At 40.1% G+C, this 24,970-nt stretch overlaps 3 protein-coding genes and 4 non-coding genes across 11 annotated transcripts in view; 6 read left to right on the top strand and 1 right to left on the bottom strand.

The window, feature by feature from the left end:
- LOC145501887 (uncharacterized) overlaps positions 1 to 24,970 on the top strand; it is a 237,544-nt gene that overhangs the window by 64,746 nt on the left and 147,828 nt on the right. The gene's annotated exons all lie outside the window — the stretch shown is intronic.
- Positions 1,554 to 4,424, top strand: LOC145501895 (uncharacterized). The gene is made up of 2 exons (XM_081481289.1): positions 1,554 to 3,364; positions 4,034 to 4,424. The coding sequence occupies exons 1-2, from the start codon at positions 1,687 to 1,689 to the stop codon at positions 4,405 to 4,407; spliced, it is 2,052 nt and encodes a 683-aa protein (XP_081337415.1). The 5' UTR covers positions 1,554 to 1,686; the 3' UTR covers positions 4,408 to 4,424.
- Positions 4,497 to 19,352, bottom strand: LOC145501868 (cation channel sperm-associated protein 4-like). Of its 3 annotated transcripts, XM_081481252.1 has the most exons (17): positions 18,759 to 19,352; positions 18,253 to 18,357; positions 17,751 to 17,873; positions 17,571 to 17,653; positions 16,579 to 16,621; positions 13,143 to 13,343; positions 11,342 to 11,504; positions 10,930 to 11,005; positions 10,012 to 10,070; positions 9,480 to 9,590; positions 8,787 to 8,851; positions 8,517 to 8,627; positions 7,247 to 7,325; positions 6,999 to 7,075; positions 6,296 to 6,403; positions 5,556 to 5,660; positions 4,497 to 4,896 (listed from the first exon to the last, which is right to left on the bottom strand). In XM_081481252.1, the coding sequence occupies exons 2-17, from the start codon at positions 18,271 to 18,273 to the stop codon at positions 4,741 to 4,743; spliced, it is 1,581 nt and encodes a 526-aa protein (XP_081337378.1). In that variant the 5' UTR covers positions 18,274 to 18,357; positions 18,759 to 19,352; the 3' UTR covers positions 4,497 to 4,740. The 3 variants fall into 3 exon arrangements, with proteins under 3 accessions (XP_081337378.1, XP_081337381.1, XP_081337380.1); XM_081481255.1 differs by lacking the exon at positions 17,751 to 17,873 and having other exon boundaries at positions 18,759 to 19,351; XM_081481254.1 differs by lacking the exon at positions 10,930 to 11,005 and having other exon boundaries at positions 11,344 to 11,504; positions 18,253 to 19,351.
- Trnal-caa (transfer RNA leucine (anticodon CAA)) lies at positions 19,396 to 19,514 on the top strand. Its single transcript has 2 exons — positions 19,396 to 19,433; positions 19,469 to 19,514. It is a non-coding gene; the product is annotated as a tRNA-Leu (tRNA).
- Positions 19,894 to 20,012, top strand: Trnal-caa (transfer RNA leucine (anticodon CAA)). Its single transcript has 2 exons — positions 19,894 to 19,931; positions 19,967 to 20,012. It is a non-coding gene; the product is annotated as a tRNA-Leu (tRNA).
- On the top strand, positions 23,174 to 23,292 carry Trnal-caa (transfer RNA leucine (anticodon CAA)). The gene is made up of 2 exons: positions 23,174 to 23,211; positions 23,247 to 23,292. It is a non-coding gene; the product is annotated as a tRNA-Leu (tRNA).
- Positions 23,671 to 23,789, top strand: Trnal-caa (transfer RNA leucine (anticodon CAA)). The gene is made up of 2 exons: positions 23,671 to 23,708; positions 23,744 to 23,789. It is a non-coding gene; the product is annotated as a tRNA-Leu (tRNA).

The following is a 24,970-nucleotide window of genomic DNA, read 5'->3' on the forward strand; positions in this document are numbered from 1 at the left end:
CAGTCATTTCGTGATGGCAATGGCGGCCAAAGGAATGGGAAGGAGATAAGAAAAGAAATTTATCCCCATTCTACTCCCAACCATTTTATTTTTCATTTTGCGAGGAAGATCGCCATTACTCGGGCAATGCATATAGAGAGAAGTGTTTTGTCTTTAAGCCTTCACAGATATTTAAACTGGACTTGGCATTTCGTGTTTTTGCTTTGTTTATTTTTATATTTATTCTCTTGTCAATACAAGCCAAGCTACACTCTTGTTATAAGAATACTGTTTGTCCGGCCGAGGCTGAATATCCGTATTTTTCTACCGATTTTAGGCTGAAAGTATTCTTACGACTATTCTTAGATCACAGCGTATGCCATTTCTGTTTTCGAATCTATGTTGTGTCTGGACCGTGTTAAAGTAATTTTGGAGTCAGCCTGCAGACTATAGAGCCAGATCATATGACACGCATAACTTCTTGCAAAAATGTTGTTAGCATCGAACATACGGCTATTGCTGTTTTTATTGTTTTCGGTTGGTTTTGCTGTTTAAGGTGGCCGAACACGGTTTTCGCGCGCGCTTTTGCTGATGCAATTCAGCGCGCGTACAGGGATTGCAAAAACAAACATGCCGTCAATAGACCGGTCATTTTATTTACTCAACGCCCACACTATCTGTGCAGTTTTTCTCTACTATTGAACGCAGTGCGGTATTGGTGGCTTTAGTCTTTTATTACAAAGATATGTTAGAAAAGGTAACGACGCAAAGAACCCAGCAACTCTCGGCTTTTTCTTTGTTACCGAAAGAACCCAGTTAAATGCAGCGCATGCGCAGTTGCTCGAAAAATTGAGACCGATTGCTTTTGCAGAAACTTGCCGATTTCTGACGATCCAGTCGTTAGAATTTCAAGAAATTTGGCAAAAAAATAGTTCAGAAAGCACGGGAATGATCTATCGCAAACAATCAGAATTTTGACATAGGGAATTTTTAATAATACAGAACATGCAGTGAAAACGATTTACGGCGAATTACGAAAGTCGCCTATGTCAAAATTTTATTAGAACAGTGTTGACAGAAGGGATTCAATGTCAATTCGTAGTGGGCAAATGATGAAAACAATCTAACGACTGGATTTTTTTTTTAAATAACAAAAACCATTTTTTAAGCCTTGTTTTTAACCAGCCTCGTTGCCATGGCAACAGCACACACCTTAGCCAAAATGCGAGAATAAACTTTTCTGTGATTAACCCTGACTCTTGCAAAAACGGGCGCCAAAGCATAAATAGCTTAAAAGTAATGGTGAATTAGGCATAGGCTCTTGAAAACTGTGTTCGGCCACCTTAAGGAAAGGACGAATTTTGTACGGGTTTGTTAAAGATATGTATTTGTATTTACAAATTTTGAACACCCAAAATTATATTCCTTTCAAAATCTTAGCCTCGGGTTTATTCTTGTAATAATCTTAAAATTTCGCAAATTTCAGCCTCGATATTCTTATAAAATATATTCTCACAAAAATAAAGTATAATGAATAAAAACGAGTCCGAAAGCGGCTGCAAAAATATGCGACTCAGCACCAGGCCGGGACGGTCAAACAGCAGGGTGCATCGAACCTGGTAATTTCACCACGTGCTCCGATCAAAACTTCGTTTAAACACTGTTCTTGCAAACAAGAGGATTTAAGAATCATTTACCTGTCGTGAAATGTTGTTTTCAAATTATGGGGATTTCCAGAGCAGAGACAGGGCTTGGCTAAAATGTAAAAGGTATCAAGATCGATCACTGCGTCGGTTCATTGGGATGTTGGGACTTCAAAGAAAGCTTAAGACAATTCTCATGATTTTGATTGTCATATATTTGTGTATCAACATTTATCACACATCGAGAAGCATTCTACAAAACGAGGCGCAGATAGCCCTGCTAAAGAAAGTCCTCAACAAACCTCTTTGCGTAGCACACCAGAAAACAATTCAGCGACTCCGAAGATTGACTAAAGACCTGACGTACGTTAGAATGTCTGTAGATCGCGATGTCGCCATGGCGAGAATTATCGACGGTCATTACGACAATCTACGAAAGCTACTTCGAGAAATCGAGTTTATTACGAGTACCAACGTGGACGAAGACGGACGAAAACGATTCAGCGACGACGAAGCAAAAGAATCGCAAGTTGTGTGCCCTGAGGTTTATAAAGGATCTATTCATGGCTATCCGTTTTATACAAAGGGTTTTGAAACTGAAGACTGCTCAGCCAAACGGGACACAAAAGAGCTTGTGACATTAATATTTGATGAAGTTGTTGTAACGACAGCAACTGGTGTTGCAAATGTATTTATTCAAACAAGTCGCGTGGACCAGTTGTTAACTTTCATAGAAAGCGTATACCGCTTATTTCCTGGGATAAGGGTGAATATCGTGCTAGGAAAAAACTGGAATCAGCGAGAGCTGCAAGCGATTAAGGATAAGACAAGCCAAAACAACTTGCCCAATAAAGTTTCCATTTATTCTCTCAAAAACAACGGGTTTAACAAGGGAGAATTACTTCAAAGTATAATAAATGGAATAAAAACAGAATATACCTTGATTGCGCCGCGTTTGACAAATTTCACAAACGATATCAACCTCGAAAGGCTCATAAGAATTCTCTCGACTCGTAAAAATACCTTATTCGCAGGTGGCAGTTATAGGAATTTAACAGGTCACTGGTCACATGGTTGTCTTCAAACGCAACTTAAAAATTACACTCTATCTTATAAATCAGGTTATTATCACTCTTTCTACGAATGCTTGGTTTGTGACTACATCTCAGGCCCATTTCTTGCGAAAACGTCCCTACTACGAGACATGGGTTTTCGTTTGAGTGGAGAACTTGGTATTTTCAGAGACTTATTTTTGAGGGTAAAAGATCGATACTCTAGCTCACATCCGGGACTGGATCATGGCGGCACTGCGGTAGTAACATGCCCGGATGTGATGTTCCATACACAGTATTCTCCAGCACGTGACGAGGAACTTGCAAACTTTGCAAATGAGCACAACATTAAAAAGATCGTTGAGGCAGACGGGACAATTCGATGGTTTGGCTGCAGAAGAGGGCTAAAATATCGAAATGGAGAGAAATGCCCTCTGAAGTCGGGACTGGCCGTTCCGCCGTGTTGCTTGGAGAACATAGCCGATGCGATTAAATTTGTGATGGAGCAATGCGGTAGGAATAACATAACTTGTGAGCTACAAGAAGGGACGCTATTAGGCGCTGTTAAACTGAACAAGGTGCTGCCTTGGGAGAGGGATGCTGACATCACATTTCTAACTGCGGACTTTCCAAAGCTGGTCAAGATAAAAGACGTATTCACCAGACAAGGATATGTAATTCATGATATTCGTAAGTCTTATAGATAGTATGGTAGTTTAATTATATTCTTTTTACAGAAACTACGTTTGAATTGGGACATCGTCCCAACAAAGTTACGTGAGCAATTGGAATTTTCACAGCCACTCAGTTGAGGAATTTACATCTACTGATTTCTTAAATAGATTCACGGTTGGAAATTATAGAGCAGGTATGTCCCGGACACTGTGTTCCCACCACAATCATCGCCCCTTCTGAGATGTAAATTTTTTCGCTTTTTCATGCTATATTCTAAACTATATAAAAGATCGTGTTCCTATATTTTCTAAGAATAAAATTCACTTTAGAGGTCTAGAACAATTGCTAAACGTCCCCGGTATTCCGCTTGTAAGTCCACCAGCAGTTTTTTAGACCTCAAAAGTGCATGTGTTTTCTTAGAGAACACAGAACAACATCTTCTATTTGGTAAATGGATGCACAGGGGAGTGCGAGAGAACCGTAACAGTTCAAAGAATCTTAGCCCAGCCGAGGAACTCTAGCTTCTTGGGAATTGTTTACACTCTCGTCCTCGTCAAGCAAACATAAAAAAATTCTGCTTGTAGTTCATAGCAGCCGGACACAATTATAGTGGAGTACATACGGGTGCCCATCGAGGTTCGAGCCATTGATTTTGTGGCTGTTATAATTCCTTTTCTTTTCTAGAACAGCCATGGTGTTGTGTAGAAGGTCGTAAAGCCGGTGGAAAAATCGAACTACTCGCCGACGGATGGTCCATCCAGATGTACGGCCAACACAGGATGAACTCCAGAGGAGCCCTTGCTTATGAGCACTCTCTCACGAAGGTCTTTTTCAGCGGAAGCTGGCTCAACGTGCCTTTCAATCCGGGGCTTTATGTAAGGAATCGCTACGGAAGAGAGGTTTATCAACACGCTGAACACTGGCTATCAACCGGAAAGCTGTCTGGATGGGACGCATACGAGGCAGGGATGTTTAGTTCATGTCCCGTCAAGGGATTTCACGGGTGTCTTGATCAATATCAGCCCGATGGCTCTATACAGTTCGAGAACAACTTTTAAACTTTTCTACATAAAATTTGAAGGGTGTATTATCAGTACGATTTCATGTCTTGTGTTAAATCGCGGAAACAAATACACATGCAATCTTTGAAAGGTCATATACCATTTATTAAAACTTACGTAACAAATTTTATTGAAACAACAAACAATTGACTTTAAAGCTCCGGTAAAAAATAACGATTTTAGAACGCGTTTCACCGGCGTAAACACAAGGTCAATGACGTCACGTCCGTTGCCAAGCAACGATCTTAATGACAATATACGCGTTAAGACTTAGAGGTGCAGAGTTGAAAGTTTTCATCCTTCATTGAAGATATTAGCCAAGACAGAAGACTACCTCCGTTCGTACGTTGAGGTTCTCCTCTGTGCAGCCGTGCTGATTAACCTAGCTCCCTCTCGTATCATGGACCCTAGAGTGTCTTTATGCGAGTCAAAGACTTTGCCTTGCTCCATTTCCATCAGGTTCGACATCAAGTCTCCACCAGTTAACTAAGGGAAGGGGCGACACATACACACTAGTAAAAAACATGAGCTATGCGCAAATCAGATGTTCACAGATGCTATTGAACTGGTTGGCTCGGTCTATTTTGGGAATATATCGGTCCTCTGAGACCAAGTCAAGTGCCGCTGTATAATGCTTTGGGTTTCACATACCCTACGTAATGGCAATAGACCGAAACAAACAAAAGAAATGTAATGAAATTTAACTTCTTTTGTTTTTTGTCCTCTAGGCCTCACTATCAAGCTGAATTTTAATAGATCGAAACTGACCTATTACGCTAGCTAAACGCTCGCAGGACACTTCAAATTTAACCGAAGAATCATCGTTTCGTGAAGTGACGACGTTTGATTTGTGCTACGGTATAGTAATAGCTCTCCTCTCTGTCCAGTGAATATAGCGCGCTGATGTAATATTTCAAACACGAGAGACAGTGTTTCATCGGGATGTCCAAACACCGAGGAGAGAGTGGAAAATACGACGCGCAGCGGAGTATTTTTGACGAAATTCGAGGTGTTTGGATAGCCGATGAAACACTGCCTCGAGTATTTGATATATCTTCTCAATCGAAACAAAAACTAAGGAGTAAAAGGAGAAGTTTGAGAAATATAGATTGATGACTACTCAACCAAGCTAGCTAGTTCCCTACCGCAAAGTTCTCATCGCTTATCATCTTGGCGCCCTCTTCAGCGTCATTCTTTAGTATGCCTTCCTTCTTGGCTTTGTCTTGCAAATCTGACACCTCACCAATAATCTTACAAATTAAGAGAAACCTTTCAGTTATATTGTCTAGTTCCAGGGTGTTTCGCACGGATCAGACACGGAATGAATTCCGTAGGGTCACAGGTTCTACTGACAGGACAGCCCGTAAGTTTTTCTGAGCAGCTTGTGCAACCGAGTAACTTGTTTAGAACTTTAGAATTCCCTTAAGTATGCTCGAGGCCTAAAATCCCGTTTAAGTTTTAGATATTGTCTGCATTCAGTATGGTTGTGTGAATTTGTATCGTATTTTTCTTTTTTCGGCATAGACTCGGACGGAAAACTAGACAAGTAAATTTGACGAGTTTTCCTCCAAAAAAAAAAAAAAAAAACTGTCCCCTTCCGTGTTCGCACGAAGACGGGCAACTCCCACAGACGAGTTTCCAGTCTCTAAAGTGAAATCGACCAATTGATGGATTAATTTGACTGCCTATAGTAAACGGTATTGACATTAGGAAATTTGCTCTTTTTCCCTCCATAAAGCAAATGGTTACCTCAATCTTATCCTGTCTTATCTTAAAGAATTTCAATTTTTACCACGCAATCTCTTCACAAGTGTTTCCAGATCTCCTGTAAGCGAAGCTTCGCCCTCCAGAGATCTTGTAAGGAATGAGATTACAACAGTCTTACCTGAATAACCTCTGTTTTAATCTTCTTAGATTCCACGAGATTTTGTTCAATGGCGCTCAGGATCAGCAGATAGTTTTCCAGTTTCTCGCTTGAAACATTTGTCAAGTCCTGTTCAACGAACCACAAAGATATGATTATTTTCCATTACAGTACTTAACATTTCTAAGTAACGACTCGTCTTATGCAATGAGTGACTCGCGAACGCAAGAACATGAACAGAAACATGCGCAAAGAGTTTCGCCTCTTTCGTTCAGTTTACCCACTTCCTTCGTAATAAATAATATAAACGTTGGTCCCTTGCCAATGCAAACATTTTTCTTCAAATGGCCTTAGAACCACTCTCAGACAAGGAGAGAGACTCAAACTGCCATCATCAAAGCCCTAACTGATAAAACGCTTAGGCTACGTGATTTTTGAAAGCTATGAAGGCATTATCCTTCCATTTTCCAAGCCAAGTCTTCCCCTTTCGTTTAAAGCACAATACTAACACTGCATGTCCATAGGATTTTCTCTAAGAATGCGGGAGAATAAAGGAGCGGTTGGTGAGCGATCAAATCTAGCTTCCCCTCGGCTCACTTCGGCTCCATTCGGCTCGACTCGGATAGGCTCTGCGTTCGGTTAGGTCCCTACACTGGTCATTTTTCACTCTTTCTTAATTTTACTTTATTTTGAGAGGAGTCTACTCACGGGTTTCTTAACTTACCGGTAACTGAAACGGCATCTGTTTCAGGTATACAAAACTGGGGATGTCTTCCACTCCAACTGTCTGCACTGGGATGTCTAAAATGCAAATAGCCCCAGTAGTTTTCTACTGTTCTCTCTCTTGGAAAGGATAAGTCAAGATTTCAAAGATTATTCGTGAAGATCGGATCTTGGAGAATGGAACCTAAGAATCATAAAGCTCTTGTGAAACTCCTTTGTAGCTAACAAACAGATGCGTAATTAACTTACCTTCTTCCTCGAGTTTAGCTTTCAGATCATCTGTTTCCCGCTCCTTGCCTTCAGTCTTCACATCAACCATAGCGAATTCCTGTTCACACGAAATAAAGTACATGTTCAGAGTCACGTGATGTCTTGTTAGAATTTCGGTATACTTCACACATTAGAAAAGTTAAAAGAATAACCAAAGTCATCAACTAGCACATTCTCTTGATGTGCCACTAAATACTCAGAACAAACATCAAGAAAAATGCTTGACATACAGTAATGAGAATTACGATATTAAAGAGTTATAAATCCGAAACAAGTTAAAGTTCCTCCGGCTCACTCTTTGTAGAATGAGTGTCTGCTAAGACGATTTTTCTTTTATATTAGGCACTCCATCAAGGAACAGGGGAATTTCAGGGGAGTAGGGATGGCGTAGTGGAGAGATCCCTCGCCTCCCACCAATATGGCTTGGGTTCGATTCTGGCACGGTGTCATATGTTGGCTGAGTTTGTTGTTCGTTCTGCTCTTGTTCCGAGGGTTTTTTCCAGGTACTCCGACCGGTTTTCCTTCCTCCACAGAAAACCAACATCTCAAAATTCTAATTCTTTAATCTTTAATCTTTAATCATTATTTATACACGGTAAAAATTCATCAGGTACAATAAATTCCAATGAGATAAGATCCTAAACCTAAAATTCTAATCCTAATATTATATTAACTTACAACAATATTCTACCTATAAACCTGATTTCTATGAATGCCGTGTGAATTCGACCAGAATAGAGGACCCGCGTGGAAACCAGTTACGGCTGATGAGCCTTCTTCGCTCAATATTCAATTTTCTATTTAATCAATGCTGATAACTCACCTAGAAAATCAGGGATGCTTACCATTTACAAAAACCATCCAGTTGGAAATTTCAGAGCTCTTTAGACACAAACATTAAACAATTAAATGCGACGTCGCGGGAGAGGGAATCGCTATAAAGTATATTCACATCAGCTAGGGAGACTTAAAAGAGCAGAAAAACAGCATCACCTCAAATCACAGCGCATATTTTCTAAAGCTTCCCAAACGGAATGGCGCAAGCGATTTGATTTTCCAACTGGAATTTCCGGTTTTCCCATGTAAATAGGAAATTTTACATTTTCAGTAGTCTCTTTCTTTATCTACTTTTTTTTTTTTTTTTCTGGGGTAAGAACTAAGCGAAAGGTGGAAAAAAATCTCGAGGCGAGCCGGGAAAATCGCAGCACGGGCGGGCGGGCGGGACTACTTGTATGGGTTAACTACTCACCAGATTTGTAACCACAACAGCAACAACAAGGTTGGCAAATACAAACGCACCGATAGCTATGAAGGCAATGAGAAATAGCCCTCCACCAACGTAGTAATTCTCTCCAACATCCTGCGTGACATGAATCAAGGGATAAAAAATGTTTCTACTGAGTTGAGAAATTTGTGTTACATTTTATGCTAACTCTTACTAGTTTGTACTTATTTTGATATTTCTTGTTATAAATATCTTAACATTTCTAGCCAGCTTGAAAAAATGTGTCATTTTTACCTGAAAAGCTTTGAAAATTTCCATCCATCCATCTTGAGTAAGACAAACAAAGAGATAGAACATGGCTAAATAAAGTCAAGGATTGTGATAAACTGAATCAAGATGAAATAAATGAGTGTACAAAAATAATTTAGTGTTTTTATGCCCAAAATAGCTGTTATGGAAGAGAAGGAGCTTTTAAGTTTTGGAAAGAGCAGCACCGTATCCATATATAACTCTGTACGTTATCAATACTTTTAATTTTTTAAAAGTTTCAGCTTGTTTCAGCATGTTCCAGCATGTTCCAGGACGTTCAATGTTCCTGGTTTTATGGATGAACAGTCCATGATGAATCAATCTAACTGTCCGCGCCGAAGACTAATGCGTCGATCAATTTGAAGCTTCAACATCCCCCACCGAGCAACCCACGGGCACTTGACACAAAAGGCCTTCCCTGGGGTGGGGAATTTGAACCGTGCTTGGTAAATGGACAAATTAAAGCCGATAATTTGTCAGTGTGTATGTCAGTTCTTGATTGTGTCAGAGAAAGATTGAAAGGATGAGCGTAAGCTTGTCGTTGGAATAACAAGTCTAGCAGAGCAATACTCCCAAGAGAAAAGTAAAACCATTCTTTAAGCATTCTTCCTCAAAGAATAATGAAAATGATAAATAATTAGGTCAGGATAAGTATTAAATATTGTAATAGAAAGATACAGCTAGAGAGATTTCCAAAATACATCGGTACAATATCCCGGTATAGCGTGACTCCAATCACAGAAAACACCAGCATGATAATCACAAGCAACAGTACAATGTTGGCCATGTCTGTGAAGGAAAAAAAAAAACATTGTTATACCTTCCGACTCAAATACGTTTTCCGATTGGAGGAGAGCCTGCCACGTGTCATATCCATAGCGAAACAACAACTTGAACTTTAGACTCGCACGTGATCAAGTCGTACAACTTGAAACAGCTGCAAATTATTGTGGCAACCGGCGTGAAGCCAATAATGTTTTCGCAGTTTGTTCCATTTTTGAGTTAGGAATTACAACAAAACTCTTGATGAATAGCCCCACGTGAAAGAGTGAGTTTTGTTCCCCTTCGGGAAACGAAACTCACTGTTTCCCTTGGGGCCATTGATTAAGTGCTAAATGTTCTAGTACTTCGTAACTCAACTAAGCTAAGCAACGAAATTTTCTGAGATCATATGATAAGAATTTACCACTTTAAAACAGGTAAAACTTACCAGGAACTGACTGAAGAATTGTCTGTACAACAATCTGTAACCCAGGCAGAGAACTGATACTGTGAATTAAAATCAGGTGACAAATGGTGAAAAATACCCTTAAAAATAGGCCTTTGTATTGTAAATAAAGTTACAATAAATCTTTCTCCAAACTCGGCTAAACTTCCACAGCTACCTCAGGGGTTATAAAAGTGTCGCTTTTAACACAAGTGTCTACGTCGCGTGCACAAGATTCCACGGTTTTGTTTTCTCTTAATCAAAACGATGATAATAGTCCCCCCCCCCCCCAAAAAAAAAATTGATTCCTATCAAATCGTGCGGCCTGTTTTACAATTGCTCGGAAAAAAACCAATCGCGGAGCCAGTTATTTGGTTAAACAATGGAGCAAACGAACCAATCATAAATCGGAACGTGGAGACGCCATATTCCCAGGTCAGACAGCGCCCACATCACGCCGGACAAATTTGAAAACCCAGCTTTGTTTCTGTACGGTTAGGCCAAACGTCCACACTAATCCGTCAAGAAAGCGTAGCTTTTCGAAAAACGCTCTTCAAACCGGAAGAATTTGAAAACGCTGGCTTTTTGTTTTCGTGTGGGACGGAAAACATTTTAAAAATGGACCTTTTCTACAACGATATAGTCACGCGCGATAATCATGCGGTGAAACATTGACTAATTGAATGACTGATTGACCGAGCTTCCTCAGTCACAAATCCAAAAGGACCTGTGAATGGCGCGTTTTTTAAATTCCTCCGGCGTAGTGTGGACGGAAATATTTGAGGTGCTTTCAGAGTGAAACCTCCGTTTTCAAATTCATCCGGCGTAGTGTGGAATTTCCATTGAAATGTCTAGGCAGCACTCGTTGTAATGTGACCACTGTGGCTAATCCTATGTGTCTGGTGCAAACAGCTATTCTACCTTCTGAGACTGCGGAAAGCTCTCAACACTCTAAGAATTCTCAACACTCCTCTGCTTCCTGATCCTGTACTGAGCACTGTCAATATAGCATTACAACAACAAAAACAATGAGACAAAGTAATAAAGACACTTCATAAACAATATTTTAACAGAATGTAATTACCTTTTTTTCTAAAAATAACAACTGCAACGAAATTAGTTTTAAAATGTAAATGCAACTGTCTCGTTCCCCATCAAAGTCATTCCAATACCGTTATGATTTGCGATTGCTGGCCGCACATAGGTATCTTTGCTGAGTCTTGAGTGCGGCGCTTGTTCGGGTACAGCACTTGCAATGGAGGGGCGCACTTTCGGGTTAATAGGTAGATCCCCTGACATCAAATGACTAATATCTCGGTAGTTTTAAACTCACACGGTCCAAGGAGAAGAGCCACCACAATGAAGAAATCAAGAACGTTCCATCCCATCTTCCAGAACATGAAGAATCCGTGGTACCACTTGACAAGAATCTCACACACAAAAATTGTCATCAAACACTGGTCCAGTACTGAGAACAGATGGCTGTACTTCTGCTCCTAAAAAGCAATCATTAACGATTATTATTGATTGAGAATTATCAATGAACACCGCACCACGATCGATTCGTCAACAAAACTCATATATTGAGGGACTCATGTGATTGATACTTACAAGTTTCAAACGTTTGAAAGTTGTTTCAAGGTTGCCACAGACATCAGTTTTTAAAATTTCCAAACTTTTTCGATCCCTCACAAAAATAATATAGTAAGAACCCCCAGCCTCCCCTTACAGTTCTCCTATCCAATTATTTGTTTAAAGATACTGAAAAAATAAAAGTTAAAAGGACCTCACACATTAATTGTTCAAAATAGCGAGAGATTAAAAAATTGAATCTCTAGTAAGGAGTGCTGGCTCTTGGTGAACCATGAAGCCGCCTATCGTGGGGTCATATCCCTGTACTTTATGGCAGGATTTGGAACTCTATCAGTCTACTTCTGTAGTTTCTATTTATTATATGGAGAAGAGTGTTTTACTGGGAACTAAACCACTCGTAGATTCCATACGCGACTTCATCCGGGACCCGAGTGGCGTATTTTCCGTATGTCACCTTTGTGAGTGTCGTATCGTTCAATGAAGTCACGATTCCCGCCTTTTGCTTTTGTTGAATTGGTTTCTCCATATAATAAAATGAACATTACACGTTGGCTCGAAGATATGAATTTTATGTTCTCGTGACAAGAACAATATCTCACGAGTGAGCGAAGCGAACGAGTGAGATATTGTTCTTGCCACGAGAACATAAAATTCATATCTTCTCGCCACCGTGTAATATCCTCTATTTATACCAGGACTCAAAAAAAGTGTCATCCAGTCGCCCAGGACAAGTAGATTTTCCTGCGGGGCAAGTAACTTTGCACTCTTGTCCAGTGGGCAAGGGCCCAGGCAAGTAGTCTGCCAACTGAATATAAGCAAAGTAAGCCAAGACATGGTAAACTTGTTAAAGATTGTAGCATGTCGTAGCATGTCATGTCGAAAAATTAATATCTGCTGATCAATTTCTGTTTGGTGATCCCCCCTCTCCCCCTCCCCCCCCCCCCCCCCCCACCATCCGCAGGGAATGCTGTACCACGCCACAAAGAATGTGAAAGTGATAGTTAGGTGAGCTAGTGCCTTGTGTCCCCAGCAGTGTCCTGAGCCAGTCACCCGGGGGGGGGGGGGGCACGCCATATATGGGCTATATACTTTAGGTATGTGCCGCTGTGAAGGGTATGATTTTGAAGCAGTTTTCTCTAGGATAGGGTATATAAATCAGAGCATTTGGGTCTAGAATAGGGTATCATTTTTCACAAAACTGACTAGTTGGTTGAAGGTTTTATCCAGACTACAGAAACCAGGAATTGCCACTCAAAAATATAAAAAAATCAAATTGACAAGTTTAAATTTATGCAAATCAGCCTCAACAGTGTCGATAGATGGGGGGATTTGGGGAGTTTACTCTAGTATTGGGTAGCAAAATTCAGCTGAACTAGCTCTGGTATAGGCTAAGGGTTCCAGGGTCCCAGCAGCACATCCCCACCCAGAAATTCCCAAAGTATCCTCCTCCCGGGGGGCCAGTGAATGGGCATAGGTAAAGTGGGAGACGACAGCTAATAAAAGCTACGAAAGAGAGGACCTTAGTACAACATTGCACTTACTAGTTCCTGGTCTGTCTCCACAACAATCAGTAGACTATTAAACAGGATAACACAGAGGATTCCAGTTCTGAACACAGTGTTTGACAAGAATTGGCCAAGAAGCTCATTAGATGCATACTCCTCAATGGCCTCATCATCTAAATCAACAATGTCCCACATGTTTTCTTCCCCTTTCTCTTTTGACATCAAGAGTTCTTCTTTCTAAATTTTAAGAAAAGTTGTTACAAATTAATGGTACAATAAAGCCAGATATAATTTGCCATAGTCTCAGAACAATAGCTAACTTAAGTGTTACTGTGAATTTTGCTAGGAGAACTAAATGTTTTATCTGTTTGATGCTTTCAGCAACAAAGCAGTGCTCACATGTTTAATATATAGATTTAGGCAAGCCTAAAAGCAGAGCTCCTGGGCCGGGTTGTTCAAAGCCCAGTTAAGATAACCCAGGTTAAAAGAGAATTCTGATTTTAGTTTTGTAACTTCTGTATATTGTTTGGCATTCTGTTTTGAGTTTGAATAGTCTCAAAATACACAAAACAAAACATTTGTATACAATAAATATTTATACTTCTGTTAACTTTTAATCCTGGGTTAGCGTTCACCGGCTTCCGAACAACCTGGCCCCATTAACCACAAGTTAACCTAACATGAGCCCACAATCCACTAGAAAACCAGCTTTTAGCCAGCGGTCAACTTCAAATAAACATGTTACCTTGATGAGCTCAAAACTTGAGCCCACAATATGGTCACATGATACTGGTCAGCGGATATCTTGTTTTGACAGGTCAATTGACCATAACATGGATGTCAATATCAAAGAAGGAGGCTATAAATAGAGGCTCCATGTCCCTGTCAACCTTTTAGCTGGACTATGGCCGCCATGTTGCACGACTCCGTCGCCGTTGTGCGTAGTACCCACGAGCAATACCGCTAGCCATGATAATCATGATCTTAGTAATTGCGCAAATTACAGGGGATCACGCTTCTGGATGTTTCAGGGAAAGTGTTCAATAGGGCACTTCTAAATAGAATGAAAGACGAGGTTGATACAAAGTTTAGGGATCAGCAAGCTGGCTTTCGCAAGGATTGATCATGCATGGATCAAATCACCACATTGCGGATCATTATAGAACAGTCCTGTGAGTGGAACTCTCCCCTGTACATCAATTTCGTAGATTTCGAAAAAGCATTTGACAGCGTGGACAGAGATACACTATGGAAGCTTCTCCGACACTATGGGGTGCCAGTAAAGATTGTAAACATCATCCGATCTTTGTATGAGGGGTTATCGTGCAGAGTCATTCATAGAGGACAGCCCACTGAAGCATTCAACGTGAGAACAGGGGTCAGACAAGGGTGCTTACTTTCGTCATTCTTGTTTTTGCTTGCAGTTGATTGGATTATGAGAACAGCCACAGCACAGGCAAGAAATGGAATCCAGTAGACACCTTGGCTGCAGCTTGACGATCTAGATTTTGCAGATGACCTGGCACTGCTATCCCAAACACATCGGCAAATGCAGGAGAAGACCAACAGTGTTAAAGACTCGTCTGCCCAAATTGGTCTTCACATCAACAGGGGAAAAACCAAGGTCCTCAAGATTAACACAACGACTACTGAACCAATTCAGCCAGATGACGACTTGTTGGAAGAGGTGAATTCCTTCACCTATCTGGGCAGCAAAGCAAGAGCAGTTTTTCTGCAGTTAAAGAATGTCTGGAGCTCCAAAGACCTGACACTTCAGACTGAGATCAGGATCTTTAACAGCAACGTCAAACCTGTTCTATTATATGGCTCAGAGACCTGGAGAACAACAGTGGCAATTACACAGAAGGTGCAGACTTTTATCAACTCATGTCTACGAAGAATCTTGCAGATACATTGGCCAACCACCATCAACAATGAAGACCTATGGCAAAAAACCAACCAGAGGCCTGCAGATGCTGAGATCGTGATGAGATGTTGGAGATGGATAGGCCACACTCTTTGAAAGCCTTCTACCAACATCACAAGACAAGCCCTGTTTTGGAATCCCCAGGGAAAGAGGAAAACGGGACGGCCTAGGAACTCGTGGAGACAAGACTTGGAAGCAGACATCAAGAGATTGGGGCTGACCTGGAGTCAGCTAGAAAGGAAAGCCCAGGACAGAGATAGCTGGCGAACTCTTGTTGGTGGCCTATGCCCCAGGAGGGGCACTAGGCATAGGTAAGTAAGTAAGTATGATAATCATGAGAAAATCCATTCATGGGTTTCCTTATCTTTCCTATATGAGTATGGGGCTCCACTTGGCGGCCCTTTGGGCTGCCAGAGCTCCACTATAGTAAGGCTGCAGTGACTATTCCAAGTTTCCTAATTATGCTAATTAAAATAAAATATTTCCAGTTTTTCAGCTCAATAATCCATTTCTGCATTTGGTTTGCTTATAATGCAATGGCACTTGGTACACTGTAGGGACAAAGTTTGTCCACTGGGGGTGACAGTTCTAAATAAAGTGTAGTAAAACACAGGAAAAATGCAACCTTTACATGTATCTACAATTTCTATACAGAGTGGAACCTCATTGATCCAGTCACCTTGAAAAGGGTCACAAAAATCTGGCCATATTAACAGGATGACAGTATTAAAGGGGTTCTTTAAGAACATGACTGACTGAGCTTTTGTTCAAGCCAGTATAAAGTGGCTGTATTTACGGGATGACTGTTAAAGGCCTGGGGCCCGTTTCTCGAAAGCCCCGGAAACTTTTTGGGCCCGGAAAGTCATTATAGCAAAATCTTGAACCCTACCATTACAGAGCTGTTTTATTCACATATTCTTAATATGAACAGAGGTTCCCTTCATACAAGAAGTTTCAGGCGTATAAATTTCTCTGGTTTTAGATACAGATGAAATAAGAATAGCTTTACGGGCCCGAGAAGTTTCCGGGCTTTTCGAGAAGACCCCTGGTTCCGCTGCAATTATAACTTGTCTCACTCTGGGAAATGGGATAGCAGATAGTAGGACTGGTAGTTTTAGCCTTTAGGGCCTATTATAAGTTAGCATTTTCAACATGGAGGATAGAAGCAGCTATCTGACAAAGGTGAACCACAGGAAATCAAACTGGCTTGTGTGAATACAAAATAGAAAAGTAATATTTTTACAGTAGTGTACTACAACATTATTCATCTTCAACTATCTGCCTGGAATTTAAGGCAACACATTCTGTGCACAGTTTGATGTCAATGCCACACTGTATTTCTCTGTACAATAAGTTTCATTTCAACTGATCAGTTTAGAAAGGTTTTAAGGCCTCAAAAAGATCAACGACTAAATACTTGAAATAAATAAACGCGTGTTAACTGTTGATAACTACTGGCCACATCTACCCTTTTTTTTTTTGCTTGCAGGGAACTTGTTTTAAAAGTTATTACAGGTATTTAGTGACAACTATTTCATAAATCACCTCATTTTGAATTGCGTGGAACACTGCATGAAATTCTTTTTCCCTGTGAAAAAAGGCAAAATTACCATTCAACAATGTCACTGAGTACTCTCGTTTACCAACCTGAGAACCAAATTAAACCTGTCAGTCTTTTTGGCTACCTTTTCCATAATGGCTGTGGTCATGTGCTTTCACATTTAATTAACCTTTGATCTTGAATGTAAAAAACTCTGCAGCATGAAGCAGCTAGGAATATTGCCACTGCACCTCCCCTGGATGGGATGCTAGTTCATCACAGGGGGACCCCGGAGTTTCATCAATGTTTCCAGAAGGAGGGTAACTGGTTTTCACAGGCGGGCAAAATTTCTTGAACTGAATTTCTCTTTAAGAAAAATGTTCCTCTAAATGTTCAAACCAGGTGGGCAAAACCATCCTCTTAGCTGGCCAATTGACCCATTGCCCAGCTCTTAATGAAGCCCCTGGGGACCCCCCAGCATTTTCTAAGGTTACTCTAACAATTCACCAGTACCTATCTAGTATACTTCAGGGTGAAGAGAGGCACCGTGGGAGTAAAGTGTCTTGCTCAAGAACACAACACAATGACCCTGACCAGGCCTTGAACCTTGACCACCCAGTCCAGAGCCAGTGCACTGACCATCTGGTCACCATACCTCCCACAAACTTTAGAATAAGTGCTTGAATTGTGTGTAACATGAGGCAACTAGGGGAGTTGCTAAATCTCCCCATGGAAGGGAGCTAGCCCATTTCAGGACAGTACATATTCATTCTCCCAGGTGAAGAGACATCCTATGTGAGTAACTTCACAATTAAATTTATTTAAATTTGTACTTTGGAAAAGGTGAACTTCCATGAATTCAAAATCAGCAAAGAAAAAAAACTTTTTTAAAATACAATTCTGATTATACAGACTCCTTAAGTTTATAAACAACAACATTCCTCTATTTGGAACTAACCCAGCACACTGTGCTTTTTATCAATGTATTGTAAAGTACCTTTTTTCATCATCTTTACTTGTTTCAGAGGGAGCTTTAAACATAGATGCCACCTTGAGTCTCAGTCGTACTCTGTCGACAGTCTAACATGACAAGTAGAACAATAACCTCTATCAGTTCAGGTAAGCTAAAACCTCTGTCACATTTAATTGGCTAGCCCTTACTCATATTTCTGCTTACACTTTTAAGAGATTTGGACACGGATTTCTCTTCTGGTTTATCATCTGTTTCGTTTGAGTCATTGCCTTCATTCTTGGAAAGTCCTCCAGTAAGTTGGTTCAAGGTACGGACTTTGTTTACACCCTAACAACGAAAATTAAAAATACTAAAGTAAAAACTACACCGTTTTAGTGGCCGAATTTATACTAGGGACGAATTACTCGTCTGAGACAAATAAGCAATTCAAGACATGTAATTTGTCTTCACGAGATGGATAAATCATCTAGGTATAAAGCCGGTGCTTTTTTGTGTGTGGAAAAATTTGTCTTCAGTTAATTCATCTGATTTGTCTGTCAGCATGTCTTGAAGATGTGCTGACAGATAAGTCTTTTAAAAACAGATTTTTCCACAATATAAATTCAGCATTTCCTAATTCATCTCTAGTGTAAATTGGCCCACTGAAATCTAGCAATGTTGTATTTGCAACAACATTGAGAGAATTGTAAGCTTACATGCACATTACCTTTTTAAATTTTGAGTTCATTTCAGCGATTCAGGTTGGCAATCCTCTTCAAGGAACAAACCATTCAATATTTCCAAAACTATAACAGCAACAGTGGCATGGAATCTAGATGTGGCAAATATTAAAATCAACACATCAAGATGTATAAAACCGCTAATGTTCATCTCCAGTTCATGTTCTGCACTAGGACTGCCACATTTTGCTGCCGGACGTGCACAATCTTGAGCCCTAGCTGTGATAAAATGCTGTGACTGAAACAACATAAGCAATCGTTAACCAATTCTCTCTGGTATGGATTAGATACTTTCAACAGCCGAGGTTGTAGTTTCCTAAATAAAGCCGTAACACGGTCATCACTAAAGATCCACCTGGCTATAGTCTACAGCCTCGAACAAACTTCCCCGAATTATTGGCTCAAAAGCGGCTGTCTCAGACAATGTAAAACCAAGAATGAATGTTATCCGTTTTCATAGTAAAGAACAAATGCAAGAAAAAATTTATATCACCTGAAACCCATACAAATAAGGCATCTTTTGTGTAGAGCTTTGCTCTGCTTCGCTCCGGGTCACAAGAAGCATCGTACACCTTGCTCAATATGGCGCCATGTTTTTGATTAGCCAATCACCGCAGACTTACGTTAAGTATGCCCGCCTGTGATGTCTACAAGATCACAGCCCTCCGTACGGCTAGAGAACCTGGGCAGAGGGCTCCCAAATATGAACTCAATAGCATAGCCCGGGGAAAATTTTGATGTTCTTAAAACAGATTCTAGGAACATCAAATTTCCAAGGGGCAACTATCAGACCGATAGTTTCGAGACATAAAAGCACTATTGTCTTAATTGTTCACCATTAAATTTACTTCCGCCAGCCAGTTCAAAAATCATTGAATTATTCAGTCAACTTTTTTAGATGAAAGTCGTGAAAGCCAAATCCAAAATTTGGAAAAAAAAAAAAAAACAAACAAACAGACAAAAACTCACTTAATGCAAATTCAATTTTTTATTGTCTATAAGCCCGCTTGACAAGCGAACCACTTATCTTATGCTTTTTGTGGATATGTTTGAAAGCTCTATGCCAAAAATCAAATTCCAGAATTGTTCAAATTTGGTCTGGAATGCGAGCGCGTATTGTCTTGTCTTAAGTCAGGATGGCCGAGCGGTCTAAGGCGCCAGACTCAAGGGTTATTCCCTTCCCAGTAATCAACTGGGTGAGTGTTCTGGTCTCCAATTGGAGGCGTGGGTTCGAATCCCACTCCTGACAATAATGTCAAACTGGTGGCTTTTTTTTAATCGAAGTCGAAACTGAAAGCTAGAGCATGGTTTTTTAGATTCTCAAATAAAGTATCATTTTTGCCCGTGTCGGCCTTGTGTTCACGGTATGATGCTTAGATAGGGCGGGGTACCTAAATTGTATCAGCCAGGAGCCCATTTATCAGCTTGATACAGATTTGATCACCAAGCATTGCCCGCTTGGACAGCCGGCTTAAACTTCACGGAAGTACCTTCCCCGGACAAGCGAACCACTTATCTTATGCTTTTTGTGGATATGTTTGAAAGTTCTATGCCAAAAATCAAATTCCAGAATTGTTCAAATTTGATCAGGAATGCGAGCACGTATTCGTCAGTTTCTCTTGTCTCAAGTCAGGATGGCCGAGCGGTCTAAGGCGCCAGACTCAAGGGTCATTCCCTTCCCAGTAGTCAACTGGGTGAGTGTTCTGGTCTCCAATTGGAGGCGTGGGTTCGAATCCCACTCCTGACAATAATGTCAAACTAGTGGCTTTTTTTTAAATCGAAGTTGAAACTGAAAGCTAGGATTGAGTAGAATTTGATCTTGGTAATGTTTTGTATCATACAGAAATAAATTCTCTTTTAAATAATCTATATGGAAGAAACAGTCATATTTCTCTCGGCCACAGAAGTACATGGTGTGTCTATTTTTGGTAAAAATAGATAAGCGCCCTCTGCCGTAATAAGCCAGTAAGTGCTCTCCATAACTTCGAGCTAGTAAGGCGACAAATTGAATCTAGCCTACGTAGCAAGTGTTCCCGATCCTAGAAGACTTTTTACTCATAAAATGGGAGAAAACAAAAGAATCGACCATAAAGGGGGCGGTGGTCGTCGATTGTTTTGCTCTCGCTCCAATTTGCGCGCGGCCAGAATGCTACCACAGGTTCCCCAAGCTCCGTGGAAGCCGTAACATTTTAATATAACTTTCAGTTGTGTAACACAGCGGTCTGGGCGGTCCCAAAACCTCACGGAAACACAATTGCCACACAGGAGTCGATGCAAGTCGTTCTTATTGAATTTCTTTTCCATATTTCGAACTGTTATAAGCGATCGTAACATTCCCATACAAACTCTTACATTTAGTACCATTATCACTGTGTTATGCAACTGAAAGTAATATGATGTGAAGTATATATGAAATAATTCATATTTGCACTGCGATGATCATTCTTCACCTTCCTTTGAAATTAATATATTAAAATGTTCACGGCTCCCAACCAGCTTGGGAGACCTGTGTGGCTACGCAGGTTAAGTTGAATCATAACGGAAGGCTATTAGAGTAGGCGTCGCTTAAGACGGGCTAAAATATGAGTGATAGCGCGGAATATAGTGCATTTTGAAAATCTCGTCATGAAGTGATGTAAATTAACCACTACGAGATCCTCCACCTTTGCAACAGTAAACAAATAACTTGGCAAAAACCTTACATAAAAAGAAAAAAAATAACTACATTACGCAGTTCTGCTCAGTTTATTAAAATACTCCAATAATGTTTGTTTTTTCTTTCAACTTGGAAAAAGCGACCAAGAAAAATATTCGTAATTATATACATGTAACTCATGGTACATTGGGCGGTCATTGTAAATTTATTTACAATGTAAATTTACAATGTCAATTTATTTACTATATTTACAATTTATTTACAATTTATTTATTTACAATGTCAATTTTATTTACATTGTAAATAAAACTTACGAATTCTCCTCCCAACGCAACAAAAACCGTTCTATTTTTTTTCAGCTACCAGTCATGAACGCAATTGAACACCAGAGCGTGGTGGCTAAGAACGTTAAATATAAACGTTGAACAATAATTTTCAATAACTAATCTGTTTTCTTTGAAAAATAAATTCTGTAGGTGTAGTCTTAACTTAAAGCCGCATTCTAAATATATAACAACGTTGGAAGCTTGGTAAGTATGTTTTGAGAATGTCATCACAGAAAATAAAGTGACTTCAATTCATCACCGCAAGGCAACTTTTCCTTATGGACAAAATTTACAATACTGACAGGGTATTAAATTCAAATGATAAAACGAACTTCCGCGATGAGGGTAAAAAAAGCTGATCTTTGCGCCCTTTCTTAGAAAAGAAATTTATTAGCTAGTTCTTTGCTCTGTTAAGCAGATAGCGATTCTTCTGCAGATTTAGGTGATATGCTTCTGCCTGAAACCCATACAAATAAGGCATCTTTTGTGTCGAGCTTCACTCTGCTTCACTCTGGGTCGCAAGAAACATCGTACATTTTTCTCAATATGGCGCCATGTCTTTGATTAGCCAATCACCGCAGACTTACGTAAAGTATGCCCGCCTGTGATGTCTACAGGATCACAGCCCTCCGTACGGATAGAGAGCCCGGGAAGAGGGCTCCCAAATATGAACTCAATATAATATAATAGCCCCGTGAAAATTTTGATGTTCTTAAAACAGATTCTAGGAACATCAAATTTCCAAGGGGCAACTATCAGACCGATAGTTCCGAGACATAAAAACACTATTGTCTTAATTGTTCACCATTAAATTTGCTTCCGCATGCCAGTTCAAAAATCATATTGAATTATTCAGTCAACTTTTTTAGATGAACGCCGTGAAAGCCAAATCCAACATTTGGGGAAAAAAAAAAGAAAAAGGAAAAAAAAAAAAACAGACAAAAACTCACTTAATGCAATTTCAATTGTTTATTGTCCAAAGGCCCGCTTGTTTACAGAAAAATTTTTACGGACGAGTACTATCTTCCTCGGACGGGCACTATGGGCTGATAGTCTCTCCGCGGATGAACACTATAGCATCACGTGATCAGTTTAAACCAATTACAATCGGAGAAAATTTAGTGGCGAACTATAAAAGGTAAATATGTACGGTACTGCGGGATAGGGCATGGTTTTTTAGATTCTCAAATAAGGTATCATTTTTGCCCGTGTTGGCCTTGTGTTCCCGGTATGATGCTTAGATTAGGCGGGGTACCTAAATAGGCCCTTTGCAGCTAAGCCGTCGCGTGACCTATTTTTCATAAAATTATGGGCTATAACTTAACGAATGCCAGAAATTGAAAAAGCATGTCGAAAATATCAAAATGGCCAAGTTTGAGACCCCAATCACTAAAGAAGAAGATTTTATGACGGTCCGAAATTTTAAAAGAATAAAAAGATTTGTATGGAAAAAGTTGCTGGAGAGCAAGACCTTGCTCTCCAACAACATTTTACCTACAAATCCTCTAAGTTTTCCGAAAATTCAAACTGTCGTATAAACTTACTCTTTAATTCCAGGGGCCTCAAACTTGGCCATCTGGATATTTTCGATGCGCTCTTTCCATTTCTGGCATTCTTTAAGTTATAGCCGATAATATAAAACTTTTCTAGGAAAAATTTGGTCACGTGATCCCAGCTGCAAAGGGCCTATTGTATCAGCCAGGAGCCCATTTATCAGCTTGATACAGATTTGATCGGCAAGCACTGCCCGTTTGGACAGCCGGCTTAAACTTTACGGAAGTACCTTCCCCGGACAAGTTAAGCGAACCACTTATCTTATGCTTTTTGTGGATATGTTTGAAAGTTCTATGCCAAAAATCAAATTCCAGAATTGTTCAAATTTGATCAGGAATGCGAGCACGTATTCGTCAGTTTCTCTTGTCTCAAGTCAGGATGGCCGAGCGGTCTAAGGCGCCAGACTCAAGGGTCATTCCCTTCCCAGTAGTCAATTGGATGAGTGTTCTGGTCTCCAATAGGAGGCGTGGGTTCGAATCCCACTCCTGACAATAATGTCAAACTGGTGGCTTTTTTTAATTGAAGTTGAGACTGAAAGCTAGAGCATGGTTTTTTAGATTCTCAAATAAAGTATCATTTTTGCCCGTGTCGGCCTTGTGTTCACGGTATGATGCTTAGATAGGGCGGGGTACCTAAATTGTATCAGCCAGGAGCCCATTTATCAGCTTGATACAGATTTGATCACCAAGCATTGCCCGCTTGGACAGCCGGCTTAAACTTCACGGAAGTACCTTCCCTGGACAAGCGAACCACTTATCTTATGCTTTTTGTGGATATGTTTGAAAGTTCTATGCCAAAAATCAAATTCCAGAATTGTTCAAATTTGATCAGGAATGCGAGCACGTATTCGTCAGTTTCTCTTGTCTCAAGTCAGGATGGCCGAGCGGTCTAAGGCGCCAGACTCAAGGGTCATTCCCTTCCCAGTAGTCAACTGGGTGAGTGTTCTGGTCTCCAATTGGAGGCGTGGGTTCGAATCCCACTCCTGACAATAATGTCAAACTAGTGGCTTTTTTTTAAATCGAAGTTGAAACTGAAAGCTAGGATTGAGTAGAATTTGATCTTGGTAATGTTTTGTATCATACAGAAATAAATTCTCTTTTAAATAATCTATATGGAAGAAACAGTCATATTTCTCTCGGCCACAGAAGTACATGGTGTGTCTATTTTTGGTAAAAATAGATAAGCGCCCTCTGCCGTAATAAGCCAGTAAGTGCTCTCCATAACTTCGAGCTAGTAAGGCGACAAATTGAATCTAGCCTACGTAGCAAGTGTTCCCGATCCTAGAAGACTTTTTACTCATAAAATGGGAGAAAACAAAAGAATCGACCATAAAGGGGGCGGTGGTCGTCGATTGTTTTGCTCTCGCTCCAATTTGCGCGCGGCCAGAATGCTACCACAGGTTCCCCAAGCTCCGTGGAAGCCGTAACATTTTAATATAACTTTCAGTTGTGTAACACAGCGGTCTGGGCGGTCCCAAAACCTCACGGAAACACAATTGCCACACAGGAGTCGATGCAAGTCGTTCTTATTGAATTTCTTTTCCATATTTCGAACTGTTATAAGCGATCGTAACATTCCCATACAAACTCTTACATTTAGTACCATTATCACTGTGTTATGCAACTGAAAGTAATATGATGTGAAGTATATATGAAATAATTCATATTTGCACTGCGATGATCATTCTTCACCTTCCTTTGAAATTAATATATTAAAATGTTCACGGCTCCCAACCAGCTTGGGAGACCTGTGTGGCTACGCAGGTTAAGTTGAATCATAACGGAAGGCTATTAGAGTAGGCGTCGCTTAAGACGGGCTAAAATATGAGTGATAGCGCGGAATATAGTGCATTTTGAAAATCTCGTCATGAAGTGATGTAAATTAACCACTACGAGATCCTCCACCTTTGCAACAGTAAACAAATAACTTGGCAAAAACCTTACATAAAAAGAAAAAAAATAACTACATTACGCAGTTCTGCTCAGTTTATTAAAATACTCCAATAATGTTTGTTTTTTCTTTCAACTTGGAAAAAGCGACCAAGAAAAATATTCGTAATTATATACATGTAACTCATGGTACATTGGGCGGTCATTGTAAATTTATTTACAATGTAAATTTACAATGTCAATTTATTTACTATATTTACAATTTATTTACAATTTATTT

Source organism: Orbicella franksi, chromosome 10 (assembly GCF_964199315.1).
Source record: "Orbicella franksi chromosome 10, jaOrbFran1.1, whole genome shotgun sequence".
Classification (NCBI taxonomy): Eukaryota; Metazoa; Cnidaria; class Anthozoa; order Scleractinia; family Merulinidae; genus Orbicella; species Orbicella franksi.